Raw genomic sequence first — 15805 nt, 5'->3', positions numbered from 1 at the left:
ACCCCCGTCCCAGGGCTAAGAAGAGATTTGTTGGGGAAACCTTCCTCCTCTAACAAAGCCCTTTGCTGGCTAACCCCACTCCAGGGTGTCTGTGGGATGTGGGGACTGGGGCTGGAGCAAGCGTGTTCTGTTTAGCAACGATCGGAATGTTATGGGTTATGTAATAGGAATATTAATTCTCTTGTAGACAGCACAGGGCTGCAAGGGGCTGTTCGGCTGTTATCTAGGTTGGCTGCCCTCCTCCCCACCTCTCATTTAGAGCCGAACCACCTGAATCCTGGGAGAAAACGTGACTTCCTTGCAGTCGCACATGGAGGAGGTGGGCCGGCTGGGCCTGATGCCTGTGGGAGGCTTGCTCCGGTGCACCCAGCTGCCTCCCTGTTCAGCCCTTCTCGGGGTGCAGCTCTGACCTGCGGTGCAGAGACTTGCAGTGCAGGGGGAGTGCTCATCGTCACATTACACGTTTACAAAAACCAGGTCTGGGAAAGCATCAGGGTGACTCGCCTTCCACGCTGACCTTCTCTGGCTGGTGTGGGCAAAGGATGGGAGGGGGCTGGGCTCCCAGGTGGGCAGAGAAAGGAGCTGGGCTCCCTCCAGGGTGGGCCGAGATTGGGAGCTCTCCCCTGCTCCCCCACATCCCAGGTTTGCCTGGTTTTGCCTCCACCACAGCCAGGCTCACTTTGCTTTGTGAATGTGAAGTAGGGGCTTCTTGCTCCAGAGCCTGAGCTCCTGGCACACAGGGGCCTGCCCTGTTTCTTTCTGAGCATGTAGGTGCAGGGCCCAGCCTGACCTCGATCTCCGGGGGCCTTGCACCTACACGCTCAGGGGCGTTTGCTGATTGATCGATAGCATAGACCTGTCTCCATCTCCCAGATGTAAATCCTTTCCTCACCCACGTGGAGACCAATGGCCTCTGGTTTGGACTCCCCAAACTGCCACTTCATCAGCTGTGCCATCTAGGACACAATACTGAAAACTGATAAACATGAGGAGGGTGCATCTCCTGGAGCTGAAGATCTGAGGACGGCCAGAGATGAGGTGTGAGAAGCAGGCAGCCGGTGCCTGGCTGACTCCCTTCTCTCCCCCCACCCAGGGAGAACCTTGGTCCCAGGTGGCATATTCGGGACAACACCTTCTCCCTCTACTTCCACCTGCCTCCCCACCCACGCCCTGTCTTGTTGTCCAGCAGGGCACACACTGCTTGTCCAGTGTTTATTAAGGACCATCCAGAAAGTTGTACGTCACATCAACCATGCACAGACCTGAGCAGTGTCCTGCCCTCAAGGGCTGACAGTCCCATGGCCAAAATTCAGAGCAGGGTGACTCCTTCTTGTGGAGTGTCTTGGCCACAGGGAGTGTTCAGCAGCATCCCTAACCTCCTCCCACCAGATGTCAGTAACACAACACACCCCACCAAGTTTCAATCAAAAGTGTTTCTAGACACTGCCAAATGTCCCCTGGGGGCAAAATTGATGCTCTATAGGAGCCACACAGAACTCAAACATGTGGTGACTCCGCTGGGCTGATGGTCCATAGTTCTCCTCCTGTCTCACCTGTCCACTCCTCTAGAGGGTCCCAGCCACTCAGCACACACACCCCTCCCCCACAGAGGGCCCAGGAGGGCCCGGGCTGAGAGGGGCTGGGGCTTTATTCCTCCCCCTCCCCCACATATTTAACCTTGAGGACTAACTCAGACTGACATGCAGAGCGAGGACCCTAGCAGGTGCCACTTGGGGAGGGAAAGGCCAGCCCTGGTTGCGAAGAGGCACACCTCCTCTTGGAAATACAGGAAATACACATGGTCAAGGGCACAGCTTAGAAATGAACCCACTTTAATTGAGAGTGTACACAGAGATCTGCATGAGACCAGGCCACACACCTGTCCTGGCCAAGGTACCAAGGTACTAGAGATTCAGGGAGGGCACAGAAGCAGGGTCAGGCCTGCTGCACTGAGCAGCAGGGCCAGGGCAGGAGTGTAGGATGTGCAGAGCTGAGGCTAGGGCTTGTGTGTTATGTGTTCACATGTGTGTACATTACATACGTGGGCATAATGTACACAGAATTTACAAGAGCCCTCAGAGGCAGCATGAGGAGAGGACGCACATCATGGTGTGTGCTGAATGCCCAGACCTAGCCCTGTGTCTACCACTCATAGACTTGCTGTGTGACCTGGGGCAAGTTACCTACCCTCTCTCTGGGCCTTGAAAAAGTCACTAGATGATTGCTAAGGTTCTTTGTGGCCCTAAACATAAATATTTTCGGGAGATTAAAATACAAAATGTATTTAAGAGCTGATGACAAGAGCATTTGGTCTAGAGGTTCAAATCCCACCAGGCCTGGTACCCAGTACAGCCCAATTCCAGGCACAAGAAAAAGACCCACTGGGAGCTTTTCTACCTGCTTCTCCCAGGCTCAGCCTTGGCTCCAGGCTGCTCCTCCAAGCCTCCTACCAGCTGCACGTGCAGAAGGCAGTGGGACAGCAGGTGTGGGCAGAGGGCTCTCGGGTGAAGGGTAAGAGGCCAGGACTGAGGGAGGTCCTAGCCTCAGAGTCATAAAGTGCATCATCACTCACCCTCTTTGTTTCCAGCACCCAGCAGGTGCTCAATAAATGCTCGAGGAACAAGCACAGTCGAGGATAGCCTAGTCCTAGGTGGAGCTCTGTCCTGAACTAGCTGGGGGGTAGGGGAGGGGGGGCTGGGGCAGAAGTGGCCGGGGCCTGCCCCGCCTGTGCGAGTGTAAACTGTAAAGCTCAGTGCGGAGGGCAGTGTCCAGCTGCAGACAGGCCACGGGAACCCCATGGGGAGCGGGAGAGGCAGTGGATGTGAACTGGGTGGAGGCCTGGCCAACGAGGGGTCACTAGGCTTTTACAGTACAAGGATTTCCATTCCTACGCTACACATGATGTGAGGACAGCTGTAACAACACAGTGCAACCAGCAGCCGGGAGGAACCTGGGAGGAGGCGGTCCTGGGGAGAGATGTGGTCCCAGAGGCGGGCATGGTCCAGATGTGGCTGCACCCCCTTCACACACACACACATGCCCCTGGCTTGGTGTCAGGGACAGTCAGGGGCCAATGCGGGGGGCAGGGGTAGAAACAGCTGAGTCAGAGGGCCAGAATTCCAAGATTGGGAGTGAAGAGGGGGTCTCCTAGCTGCCACCTAAACCAAGCTGGGTCTCATGCCAGGACAGGAGAGCTCTCTCCCATCTGGCTCTGGGTGCAGTTTTCATCCTGTTTCAGTTCCAGGAGCTCTGTCGGATGCAGGGGTCCTGGCCCCTCTGGCATCAGTGTTTCTTACAACCCGACGACAGGGAGGCTCTGACTTGGATCCCTGCATAAATCCAGATGTCTCCCAACCTTGTCTCCTGCTCTGCAGAGATCTAGTCCCACACTGAGGAGCTGGGACCATGGGGGAACTATGGAATTGGAGGGAAGTGATGAGAAGGCAAGAGAAGGTACAGAGGTTCAAGGCTGGGGTCCTCCAGTCTGGTGCCAAAGTTCTTCCAATAAGACTGCCATTGGGGTCTCAAGGTGGGGTGCGGGCATCTGGGGCCACCGCCCATAAGGCACTGCCCGAGCCCCACCCCAGCGTCCTTCCTGCTCACTGGATGGTGCATTTGTCCCGCTCCCGGGCCTGGCCCTCCCGAAGGACCTTGGCCTTGATGTACTTGAGGTCACTGTTGACGCTGGGGCGGCGCGCAAAGGGCGAGACCATGCCGTAGGCGTCCGTCTCCTTGACGCGACGCATGCAGAAGGGCCTGGGGTGGAAGGTGTCGCCGTACTGCACGGAGATCTTCCGGTGCAGGGCTGGGCTCATCTCGTGTGGCAGCTTGGCCATGCTGAAGAGCACATAGAACATCTCGTCCACGTTGGTGTTCTTCTTGGCCGACACCTCGAAGTAGGCGCAGTTCTCGTCGCCCGACACCAGCAGCTCGGCCTCAGTGGCAGGCACCTGGCGGCAGAGCTCGCCGTGGTCATTCTTGTTGCCACAGATGACCATGGGCAGCTCTGCCGCCTCCTTGGTCTTGTTCTTCAGGCAGGACTTGACCTCCAGGATCTGCTTCTGCAGGCGCTTGACCTCATCGAAGGACTCCCGGCTGTCCAGGCTGAACACCAGGATGAACACGTCCCCTGCGGGGAGAGAAACCCAGGCGGTGAGCTCAAGGGGGCTCCTGAAGGCCCCGCCCCCGCAAGGCCCCGCAGCTCAGCCACGGCACAACCCGCTGGGACATAGTTCATTCACCCTACATTTCCCTGCAGGGCTGGAGACGGGCCAAGTGGCCTATGAGCTTGTGGAGATGGTGTCAGGATAATAATAAATACAATTTCCAGAGGAGCGGGGTCCTGCCTGTCCTGTTCAGTGCACATCCCCGGCCTGGAGGCATACCTCACGCACAGCAGGAACTCGGAGCATGGCATCGGGTGGCCTGGGTGCACATCTCGCCTTCTCCACTTACCAGCCACGCAGCCTCCCCAAATCTCATTTCCCCATCTCCCCCATGTGGATGAAGCACTGCCTTGTGAGATGGCCTCGAGGGTCACAGGAGACAATGACTGCAGGGATGCTGGTCAGTAGTCTTCGGCATCAACAGTGACAATGAGAGCAAGCACGTTGGGGAGCCAGCATGGGCCACACAAGTCACGCCCACTGTTTCCCTGAGTCTTTACAAAACCTCTGTGAGATATGTCACCTTCACGGTACAGGTGAGCAAGCTGCAGCCCAGAAAGGGTGAGCAACGTGCCCAGATCACACAGCTCTGATGTGGCCAGGCCAAGATTGGGGCCCAAGTCTGTCCTCACCTAGCCAGTGCCCAGCACACAGTAGGTGCTCTCTGCCTCTTGAGTAAATCTTGAAAGAATAAGCGAATGCTGGCCTCCAAGGCCCACAGTATCCCTAGGTTAGCTCACTGCATCACTCGAGAACTTTGACTCTGAAACAGGGACCATGTGGAGACGGCAGGGGTGGCAGGGAGGGCTGGTGCCTTCGTCGCAGTTTCGAGATCTTCCTACCGTGATCACAATCTCACGCTCAAAGGACCTTCCTCACTCTGATAAGATGTCAAGATCCCTGTTTTACAGACGAGGAGATTGAGGCTCAGAGGCATCGGCAACTGGCCCAAGCTCTCGAGGGGAGAATCAAGTGATTCCAGGCCTGGAGCTGCTGCCTGCCCCGCCGGACCCCAGAGCATGCCCATCTGTCCCCGCAACAGCACATGCCATGTTCAGAACTGTGTTCCAGCCAGCGGTGTGCTCTGAACAGCGAGCTCTGGAGCGGAGGGGGACTTCACCTCCCGGTGCCCAGCACACAGTGGGTGTTCACAAAGCTGGCTGAACGGACGGGACAGGATGGGATGGAATGATTGGTGTGGGCTGTTTAGAAAAGCACGTGCCAGGCCGTACCAGCCTGGCAACCAATTCCACTTGGGGTGCCAAACCCAACCCATTAGGCTAACCCGGGGCCCCTGAGGATTCGGCAGCCTTGACACATTCAAATGCAAGACTGCGCCGATGCCAAGCTTCAGAGTCAGCCAGCCGGGCTGGCTGCTGGAAGGAGGGGTGGCGGCAGAATTAATGGTTTTCCTGCGTACCAGCACCAGGTTGGAAAATGAGGCACGGATTGCTGAGTGGAAAAGCAAGCAGCAGACAGATGTGCTCGGAATGGTATATGCACGTAAGAGAGACAGACAAGAATGCTCTCTGCTGCGGGGATGCAACTATGAATGTTAACGTGTTTGTGGGGGAGGGCCAGAAGACTCCACTCCGGATTGATGGGGTGGCCACCTCCGGGAGGGGGCTGGAACCTGGGGGTGGGGACATGAGTCAAGGGGGATTTTTAGGCTTGTCTATATGTTTAAAGAAGGGCGTTTGTATATTATTTGTGTAATTAAAAATTAATTTTGAAAACATGCACATGGTCCCTCTCTGCATCTCCCCCCTCCCTCCCTGTGACGTTAGCTTATTTACATGGGTGGGCACCCAGGCTCCTCCCCAAGAGCTGACATTCCTGCGATATTCATCGTATGCTGGAAGTGCCCCCCTACGCGCTTTCCTCCACTCGGCAATACCTGAAGGAAGCAAGGTCATGTCCAGCTGGCAAGACTGAGATTCAGACCTCTGGTCACCTGTCTAAGGCACCCCAATGATGGAGCCAGGACTCGAACCCAGGTCAACCCAGGGGTCCTCCAATCCATACACTGCCTCTCCGAAATATTGGGGGAGGGAGAGATCTGAGTGTGATCTGTGTCGGGTGGTCAGCAAGGACAGTCTGGAAGAGAAAGCTGTTTGCCCAGGGGACCCCAAGATGGGGCTTCACCAGGTGTGGGGGGAGGGGTGCCATGGCCTGGGTTTCTTGTGCAGAAGTATCTGGTTTGGGTGTTACTTCAGCGGTGCCTGGAGGGTGGGTGACTTGCTCATTCCTTCCCCTCTTCACTGCCCAGCAATGGGAGAGGCATGGCTTAGGACATGACTCTGCAGGGTCACTATAAATGCTGTTTTAATTTAAGACCAATATTTATTGAGCACTTGCAATCTGCTTACCTACCACTTTTCATACATTAACTCATTTAATTCTCACAATGACCTTTGGGATGGGTGCTAATGTGACACCAACACACAGATGAGAAAACTGAGACGCAAAGAGATCAAGTCTGTGCCCAGCACAAAACCAGGAAGCAGGGGAACCAGGATTTGGGTCCAGGCAGACTGGTTTTTAGGCCTTTCCTCTTAGTTTCCACACGAAACTGCTGGAGTCACATGAATGATGGCCCAGCCCCACACTGCCACCTCCCCCTTAATCCCCAACAATCTCTCCCTCCCTCCCACCACTCTCACAGGGCTGAGCGGCTACAGGATACCACAGTGGCAAAGCATGAGACAGACTTCCATTTATCAGCTGTGTTACCACTTGGATTAACTTAACCTCTCCGGGCCTCCGTTTCCCCACCTGTAAAATGGAGGCAAATATCCATCTCCTAGGTTAGTTGTGAGGATTAAATAAATGCCAAGCTCTAAGACTGGACCCAGGCACACAGCTCTTGGTAAGTGTTAGCTATCGCCATTACCATTACTGTAATTACTGCCGAGCTCCCGGCATGGGCAGAGCCCCTGCCTGCCCTCTGGCTGGCCCCTACCTGGATCCTGTTGTTACTGCTCTGAGAGGTGGCAAAGGACATGGGGTGTCAAGAGACCTGAGCCTAGCAGCCTGACCAGGGGCGCTGGAGCTCTGCTGAGTCGCCTCCCTCAGGAGGAAGGCAGCAGTCCCATATTCCCTGGAGAGGAACATCCCCAGGGCCCGTCTCTATCAGCTCCTGATCGAGAAGGCAGCACCAGGCGTCGTGAGTAACTGACCCAGAGTCGGACAGAATGGAATTTGGGCCCCGGCTCCAGCATTTGCTCGGGCCAGCAGCAACGCCTCTCTGACCCGCACAGCACACGGAGGCCTGCTGTGACCTTCATTTCAGATGATAGCTAGGCAAGTGCTTTGCAAACTGTAAAGTGCCAAGAACACACGCCCACATACGCGGCGCCCATGCCCGCCCCAGGCACCCACCTGTGAGGATGGAGAGCCTGCGCATGGCAGGGAAGGGGTGGTTGCCGGATGTGTCCAGGATGTCCAGCTGGTACATGTCACCTCGGATGTTGTAGACCTTCCGGTGGAAGTCCTCGATGGTGGGTGTGTACTGGTCCTCAAAGCGGCCGTTGAGGAAGCGAGAGACAATGGAGCTCTTGCCCACCCGAGAGGCGCCCAGCACCACCATGCGGTACGAGTTCTTGGCGGGCACGCTGAACGTGCAGTTCCCGCTGGACAAGGTCTTCATCATGGCTCGGGGCTGCAACAGAGAGAGGGGAGCAGGTGTCAGGAGGCCCCGGATGCAGCCCCGCAGCCCCCTGCTGAAGGCCTTGGCCTCCTCTGTGTGGCTCCTGACTAGGGCTCAGTTTTCTGTCTGTAAAATGGGAAATGCGGACTAGGGCCTCTCTAAGGGGCTTTGGAGTTCTGCCTGTTCATTCACTCACGCCCTCGTGTCTTTCCTCCTTCGTTCATCCGCTCACTCATATTCATCCCCTTATTTATTCTAGCACCAGACTGCTAGGGCTTGAATCCTCACTTTATCACTAACTCACTATTGTTCCTGGGCAAGCAGCCTACCTTCCCTGGGAGTCACTTTTCTCATCTATACAATGGACTCAACTCATAGGGCTGTCGTGAAGGGCTCAGCACACAGTGAGACCTCAGAGATGTTAACTCTTATTAAAATCCGTTCGCTCTCTGATCCATCTGTCCTTTCTGTCTCTGGCAGCCTAGAAGCCCATGATTCTGGGACAGGACATGGGGAAGGCACTGGAGAGCATTTGAGAGCACACAGTGCTGTGGCCTTTCAGCTCTCCCAGTGGAGGGGAAAAGCCATATCCAGACCACATCCTTCATGCCAGAGCATGGGGCTGCCAGGCAACTTTTGCCCCCCAAGCCCTGGGAGTTTGTCCACCTTAGGAGACCCAGAGACCTGGACTAAGTGATGTGGGTCGGAGAAATGATCCATGAACAACTTAAGTCCCTTATAACTCCGAGGGCTTATGGTTCTGGATATACCCAGAACTTTCTATGGGAGCCTCCTGGCCTTGTGGAAGAGGCTGCAATGAACCCAAGCTCTAGGCCCCAGGTGGTCCGGGACATAAGTAAACCTCCAGGGGCTCCATCAGGCCCACCCCAAAGGCCAGTCACAGCCCAGCCACCCTCCTTTCCTATCTCAACGTCCATCAGAATTCCCCCAGGACCCCTGAGCCCCTGTCACTCTAGTTAGTTTGAGCTCTGCTGAGCTCTGCTTCCACTCCTTAGCTCAGGCTAGTCCCTCCCCTGAAACAGCTCCTCCCCTTTATGTTTCAGGGTCTGGCTCAAATGCCACCTCCTGTCTAAAGGTTTCTCTGACCCCTACCCTCTCCAGCAGGAATCCCTCCCCTCTCTGGAGAACAGGAACCACAAATGGATACAGGCCTGCTGAAATATCAACACCCCCCCAGGCTGCCACACTGGAGGTACAGGCTGGGTGGGGAAATGGGGGCTCAGAGGAGTCTCAAAGAGCTGTATATGCCAGCTCCGACTGGCCCCCACCCTTGGATGTCCCAGGTCAGTAGCCTGCAATGCTCTCTCTCCAGCATCATACTGTTCTATCTGCCATGATACCAAGAGACCCGAGGTAGCGATAGCTCCTGTGTGCGAGTCTCCCGGCACACATTCTGTCCAGGGCATTCAGGCATCCAAATCTGCCCACCCACTCGACTGAGAGTTGCTGCGCAGTAAACCAGCTCTCAAAAATACCTTTTCAAAAAGCTCTTATTGGTAGCGTTTGTCAATTTCCATGGCGCACATCCTGCCACTGTGGCTGATTGCAAGCTACCAAGATGATGTCAATAAATGAATTGCAGAGAGACCCACACAATAAGCCTGCTCAGCACACCGCTGACCCCGTGCCTGGAGCCAGGGTAACACTCACCATTAACCAAGCCCCTGCCGCGTGCCGAGCACTGTGCTAAGTATAGAATAATAATAGCTGACATTTATTTTGCAGTTAATGTATGCCAGAATGTTCTAAGGGGTGAGAACATGTAATAACCTGCTCTATCCCTCAGTAATCCCAGAAGGCAGGTGGAGTTACCCCAATTTACAGATGAAGACACTGAAGCACAGAGAAATCTAGTAACTTGCTCATGGTTACTAGGCCTGTAACCAGCAGAGGAGGGACTGGACCGCAGGCAGTCTGCCCTGGGCTATGGAGTCTCCTCACCACCAACCTTTGAGGTTCATATTACCTTCCCCATTTCCCTAGTAAGGACCCTGGTGCTTTAAAGCTATGGGACTGGCCCATGAGTTACTAAAGGAGTCAGGACAGTGACTCCAAGCCTAAAATCCCCACATTACCCACACAATTCATGTCCGAAGCCATCTTTCAATTTATCCCACAGGATTTCAGTGTTGTGTACACAGCAGATGCTCAATAAGTGATCCATGAATGAATGGAGCAAATGGCTCTACCTCTGGAGCTCACTTAAAGCCTCCTCTGGGGCCTTCTCCCTCCACCCTACCCTACCTGGCTGGCCCAGGAGCTGTGATGAGGAGGGTCGCAGTGCCTTGGGCACACTCATAGGTGGACAGTGGGGAGCAGGGCATACAAAATCAACAGCAGTGAGTCCTTCTCAGTCTCCTTTGGGGCTGGGTGAGCTAGTCTGGGCCTTCAACAGAGATGGGGGGAAAGAGGCCCCACACCAGGACATCCCCTCCCCAAGTCCCTCTGCAGGGAAATTGACTCTGCTGGTGGTCACCTCTGTCTAGATGGAGAGGGGAGGAGGCCAGCAGCCCTCAGGAACAGTGTTTGTCTCTGTCACTGTGTGCCCCAGCCTCTACCCTTAGGGCTGTTAGTACAGACATACTAGTATCAGTGACCAAATGGGCTAAGGCACAGAAAGAGGAAGCAGAGAGTCAGAGAGAGGAGACAGGGAGTTAGAAAGAGCAGACAGGGAGTCAGAAAGAGAGGTAGGGAGTCAGAGAGAGGAGGCAGGGAGTCAGGGAGAGGAGGCAGGGAGTCAGAGAGAGGAGGCAGGGAGTCAGAGAGAGAGGCAGGGAGTCAGAGAGAGGAGGCAGGGAGTCAGAGAGAGAGGCAGGGAGTCAGAGAGAGAGGCAGGGAGTCAGAGAGAGAGGCAGGGAGTCAGAGAGAGAGGAAGGGAGTCAGGGAGAGAGGAACGGAGTCAGGGAGAGAAGGCAGGGAGTCAGGGAGAGAAGGCAGGGAGTCAGAGAGAGAGGCAGGGAGTCAGAGAGAGAGGCAGGGAGTCAGAGAGAGAGAGGAAGGGAGTCAGAGAGAGGAGACAGGGAGTCAGAGAGAGAAGGCAGGGAGTCAGGGAGAGAAGGCAGGGAGTCAGGGAGAGAGGCAGGGAGTCAGGGAGAGAAGGCAGGGAGTCAGAGAGAGAGGCAGGGAGTCAGGGAGAGAAGGCAGGGAGTCAGAGAGAGAGGCAGGGAGTCAGGGAGAGAAGGCAGGGAGTCAGAGAGAGAGGCAGGGAGTCAGAGAGAGAGAGGAAGGGAGTCAGAGAGAGGAGACAGGGAGTCAGAGAGAGAGGCAGGGAGTCAGGGAGAGAAGGCAGGGAGTCAGGGAGAGAGGCAGGGAGTCAGAGAGAGAAGGCAGGGAGTCAGAGAGAGAGGCAGGGAGTCAGGGAGAGAAGGCAGGGAGTCAGAGAGAGAGGCAGGGAGTCAGGGAGAGAAGGCAGGGAGTCAGGGAGAGAGGCAGGGAGTCAGGGAGAGAAGGCAGGGAGTCAGAGAGAGAGGCAGGGAGTCAGGGAGAGAAGGCAGGGAGTCAGGGAGAGAGGCAGGGAGTCAGGGAGAGAAGGCAGGGAGTCAGAGAGAGAGGCAGGGAGTCAGGGAGAGAAGGCAGGGAGTCAAAGAGAGGCAAACAAGGGAGAGGGGAATCTGCGACTTTCTTCTTTGAGAGAGGACTGTGAATCTTCACATGGCCTCAACCACATGGGGCTATGTGAGGCACCCAGACACCTGGATGCCAGGTGACACACCTTTGTGGGCTCTGCCTTCCACCCCCACATCTCTCTTCCCTTCTCCTCCCCCAGGGGAGCTGCTGTGGGCAGTGCTGTGGGCACAGCTTCTCTCCTCTGCTGCCTGCTCCTCTCTATCATCAGCCAGGCTGACAGGAGGGGTCAGGGGTCAGAGTTCAAATGGCCCTTTTAGAATTTAGAGTCCCACCCTGTTGGTTAATGGGGACCAATAGCAGCATAAGTACCTGAATGCAGGTTCTGTGACTAGGCAGGCCCCACCCCAGGACCATTCTAAGGGAGGCAGAAAGGCCCGAGGCAGAGATGGGTGGGGCCATCCTGGGAGAACAGTCACCACTGCCTGGCAGGCTCCATGCTGCACCTTATTCCAATGACTTCACAGCAGCCCCATGAAGAGGGGACCATCATCTGCCCATTGGACTGATAGGGACACTGGAGTCACTTGCCCTGGTTCACACAGACGATTGGCTGGGCCAGGATTAAAACCAGGCAGTTGGCTCCAAAGCCTGGGCTCTGACCCCTGTGAAGACCCACCCCCAGACCAAAACCAGAGCCTTTCAAAACAGTGTCTGACTCAGTGAAGCCTCAGCTAGAGTCAGGCAAGGGAAATGACCCCCGAGGCCTATTACATTCTCACTCCCCTTCTCTCCCTACAGGCAGCCGGGTACTGGTCCCCTGCCCAGGACTCTCCTCCAAACCCTGCTCAGCAGCTCCCAGCGAATGCCTCTGTGGACTCACCCCTTCTTCTTTGAGCCCCTCCCCCAGGGCCTATCTGGAAAATGGAGGGGTCAGGTGAGCAAAGACAGCAGGATGAGAGTGGGGACGTGTGCTCCTCCCTGTGAGTACCCCAGAGCGCCTGTCACTGCACTGTCCTCCCCCCCCCACACACACGCCAAGTCTCCTCGGTTAGGGCACATCCCAGCCTCTCTGGACACACGGATTCACTCGCATGCTGAGATGAGTCCTGGGGGCTCTGCAACACCAGCCTCACCACCCTTGGCGGCTCAGGATGGGAGAAAGCAGGCAGGCATCAACTGTCGGCAGACCAGCTCTGCCTTTCACCAGCTCAGCAACCTTGGGAAAACGGCCTGGCCTGCTGGGGTTGGTCATCTCTCAAAGGGACATGGTAGAAGCAAACCCAGAGCGTGGCCCTGGGAGTCCACTGAGAAGCCAAGAGGCTGACACAGCTCCTGGCACACAGCAAGCGGGTTCCTTGCTTTGTGGAGCTTCTAGGCAGTCAAGGGGCTTCTTGGAGCAGCTAGGTGGGGTGGCACTAGAGTGCAGGCAGAGGTCTTGGGGGACCCCATCTTGTCTCTCTGATGCCAGGGAAGCCTGAATCTCAGGCTCCTGAGCTGGCTGCCCTTCCCAGCCTGGCTTCCTACCTCCCATAAGGTCCTGGACAACATCCTTCATCATCCTCCCAGGGCTGGGGGCAAAGGGAAGAGAGGTCAGAGGGAGCCCCTCAGAGGTGTTTGGGGACCCTCTGGTCAGCTGAGTACAGGACACCCATCCTGGGAAGAGAATCACTCAGGAAACTCATTCCTTGCACCAAAATCCTTCCTCCTCAGAGGAGGTCCTGTCAGGGCTGGATTGGGGGAGCGGGGACACCAACTGGTGGCACCCCAGCCCCACCCTGCTTCCAGGTATGCAGGCAGCAGCTGGCTCAGGAAGAAGGGGCGGGAGTGTTTGGGGAAGATAAGCACCTCTTCCTCCCTGAGAATCAGTTTCCTCATACCAGAATGGGCTCTTAAATGGAAGCTCCTAGCTCCAATCAATAGGAGTAGAAGTTCAATAAGTTTTTCTTAGCAGGCGTAAGTAAAGGGCCTAGCACCCAGCCTGGCACACAGTAGGTGCTCCGCTAATTTCATTTTCTGTAGATCTGTAAGGTTGCCGTGTGGACCTGACACACTGTAGAGGCTCCATCAGTTTTGCTGTGCTAGTCCTGTAAAGCTTCACCTAGCCTTCCGACCACCCCCCAACCTTCTTTCCCTGGCTTCCACACTTCACCCCGCGCCCCAGTTCTGTCGGTGCCCCTCTCCTACCTGGGGATGGCGGGCCAGGCCTCTGGGTCGGCTCGGAGGGCTGCCTGGAAGCGTCTGGAGATGCGGGGAAGAGCCTGTCTCTCCCCCCGCCGCCGCGTCTTCCAGGGTCTGCGGCTCCTGGGTCACTGCGCCGGGCTCCTCCTCTGCGCCGCTCGGGGAGCCGGTCTGGGCGCAGCCGGGCAAGGGGACGCGGGGAGCTGGTGCCCCATGGGTGGGTTCCGAGGGCTCGGCGGGGCCCGGGCGCTGGGCGGGCTCCGGCTCGCCGCCGCCGGCCCTGCCCTGCCCCGACCCGGGGAACTCCTGTTGAGCCAGGTGCCCGGAGAGGCGGAGACGTCGGATCCCGGGGTCCCCGCCTGGGGCTCCGGGCAGAGGGGAGAGCGGTAGGGGCGACTTCGGGGCTTAAACAGAGTCCTTAGGGACTCCCGGAGGGTCCTCTGGCGGGGCCGAGAGCGCGTGCGAGGACGGGCGCGCTCGTCCCGGCCGCCGGGGCTACCTCCCCTGCCCACCCCAGAGGGGGTCGCTCGGGTTGGGGCGCTCCTCGGCGCGGCCGCGGCCTCCGCTTCTGCCCGCAGCTCCGCAGCTCTCCCCGCGCCGAGACCAGGCTCCTTTCTGAAACCCCGCGAGGCGAGGCGACGCCGGCCGCTGAAGGAGGAGCGAGGCGCTGCGCTCCGCGCGCGTGTGGGAGGGGGCCTTGAACGCCGCCCCAAGGCTTCGCAGCTCCGAGTTAGTCTGAGCCTTTCCTCCTCCCAGTGCGCCTCCTCCGGCCCCCGAGCCTGCGAACTTTCTGTCTGCGTGGCCCCGGCTCCTCCCCGCTTCCCTCTCCCGAAGGCGAACGCCCCACAGAGCAAGGTCGATGGTCCCTCGGAAAAGTGGTCGGAGCCCAGGCTCCCGGCGGCGGTTCCGGCGGCAGAAGCCCGGCACAGTCTGGGTGCCCCGCAGTCCCCGTGAGAGCCCCTACGCGGACCCGGCGCGCGGCGACCACCCGCTCCGCAGCCGCCCGCCGCCAGTCCCGCCGCCCCGCGCGGGCCTCCGCCTCCCCGAGCCGGCTCACCCGCCTTCGCCCGGCGCCCCGCCCCCGGCCCTGGGCTCGACCAATGGGCGGTGGTCCCGCTGCCTGGCCCCGCCCCGCCCGCCCCGCCCCCGCCCGCCGGGGCGCTGCGGTCTGGCGCTCCGCGTGCCCGGGCGCGTGGGGCCGGGACCGCTGGGGGTGGCCGGGGACGCGCTCCGTGACCGGAAGGCGGCACGGGCCCCGGAGGCTGACGTCTGCGCTCGCACTCACATGCACACGGCCTCGGCCTCAGGTGACTTGCGAGGGTCCCTCTGCCAGCTGGCCGGGGTCCCCAGCTGCTTGCGCTGGGTCGAGCTGCAGCCCGCTGGCCAGGGCTCCCGCGCCCTCCTCCATCGTGGAAACCACACGCCTTTAGCTGCCGCCTCCGACGTCTCGGGTCCGCGGGACCCTATGGGATGGCACATGGGTCGCGCACGTGCCGCCAGAAGGGGCCGTGGACTCGCCTTGGTCTAGGTCTGCTGGGAGTGCAGGTCTGGGCGAGCACTGTTAGAGGGAGCCCTGCCGGGACGTACCGGGCGCCCTGGGACAGCGCCTCTCTCACCTCCATTCTCCCCACCTTGGACTGTGGCAGACGTCAGTCATTCTCGTTGTGCCAAATCTAGACACCATTTATTAGTATTTTCTTTAAATCCAAGACCCAGGTTTTCTTTCTTAAACACGTTTTTTTAGAGAATCGTTATATCACTGCCTTAAATGAGAAACCAGTATCTATTGCCATAAATAGAAGGTAAGAGTAAAAATGAGCACAATGAAAACAAACCAAGGTTATTAAATTCAAGTTGGAAACTGGTCTGCCAAGGCTTGAGATGTGCCCTCTGTGAAAAAGGGGGATCGGCCAGGGTTGGAGAGGTGTTAAAGACCCGTTAGCATCCAATAGACTTCTCCATCGTGCTATCTGCAGGCTGAAAAGAGAATGTTCTCCCCCTGATGCAGTGAAGGGGCATAATACTGTGCCTGTCAACCCATATTTTGTATCAGCCAGGGAAATCCCTCATTTCCAGAACCCTAGAGTTGGAGGATGTCTGCCAACCCTCCTCCCACCAACGGATTTATCATCTCACCTCTTGATAAACAGTGGGGATCTGCGGGCAGCAAACTGAAGGACCAGCTCTGTTAAATGAGAGATTGGCATTCAAGCCTCCCTCTGTA

The 15805-nt window shown here is 57.5% G+C and overlaps 1 protein-coding gene across 1 annotated transcript; it reads right to left on the bottom strand.

Moving 5' to 3' along the window:
• Positions 1-3445: 3445 nt before the first annotated feature.
• On the bottom strand, positions 3446-13605 carry RASD2 (RASD family member 2). Its single transcript, XM_016223463.2, has 3 exons — positions 13588-13605; positions 7548-7827; positions 3446-4129 (listed from the first exon to the last, which is right to left on the bottom strand). The coding sequence occupies exons 2-3, from the start codon at positions 7816-7818 to the stop codon at positions 3600-3602; spliced, it is 801 nt and encodes a 266-aa protein (XP_016078949.1). The 5' UTR covers positions 7819-7827; positions 13588-13605; the 3' UTR covers positions 3446-3599.
• Between the last annotated feature and the right edge of the window lie 2200 nt (positions 13606-15805).

Source organism: Miniopterus natalensis, chromosome 2, assembly GCF_054644295.1.
Source record: "Miniopterus natalensis isolate mMinNat1 chromosome 2, mMinNat1.hap1, whole genome shotgun sequence".
NCBI lineage: Eukaryota > Metazoa > Chordata > Mammalia > Chiroptera > Miniopteridae > Miniopterus > Miniopterus natalensis.
This window is presented reverse-complemented; position numbering and strand designations above follow the sequence as displayed.

What these genes read in the sequence shown, in the direction of transcription:
- RASD2 (XM_016223463.2), bottom strand. Translation starts at nt 7,818, where the DNA reads ATGATGAAGACCTTGTCCAGCGGGAACTGCACGTTCAGCGTGCCCGCC. An exon ending in CAGGCTCTCCATCCTCACAG is followed by an intron (nt 4,130 to 7,547) that starts GTGGGTGCCTGG and finishes CTCTCCCCGCAG; the next exon opens with GGGACGTGTTCATCCTGGTG.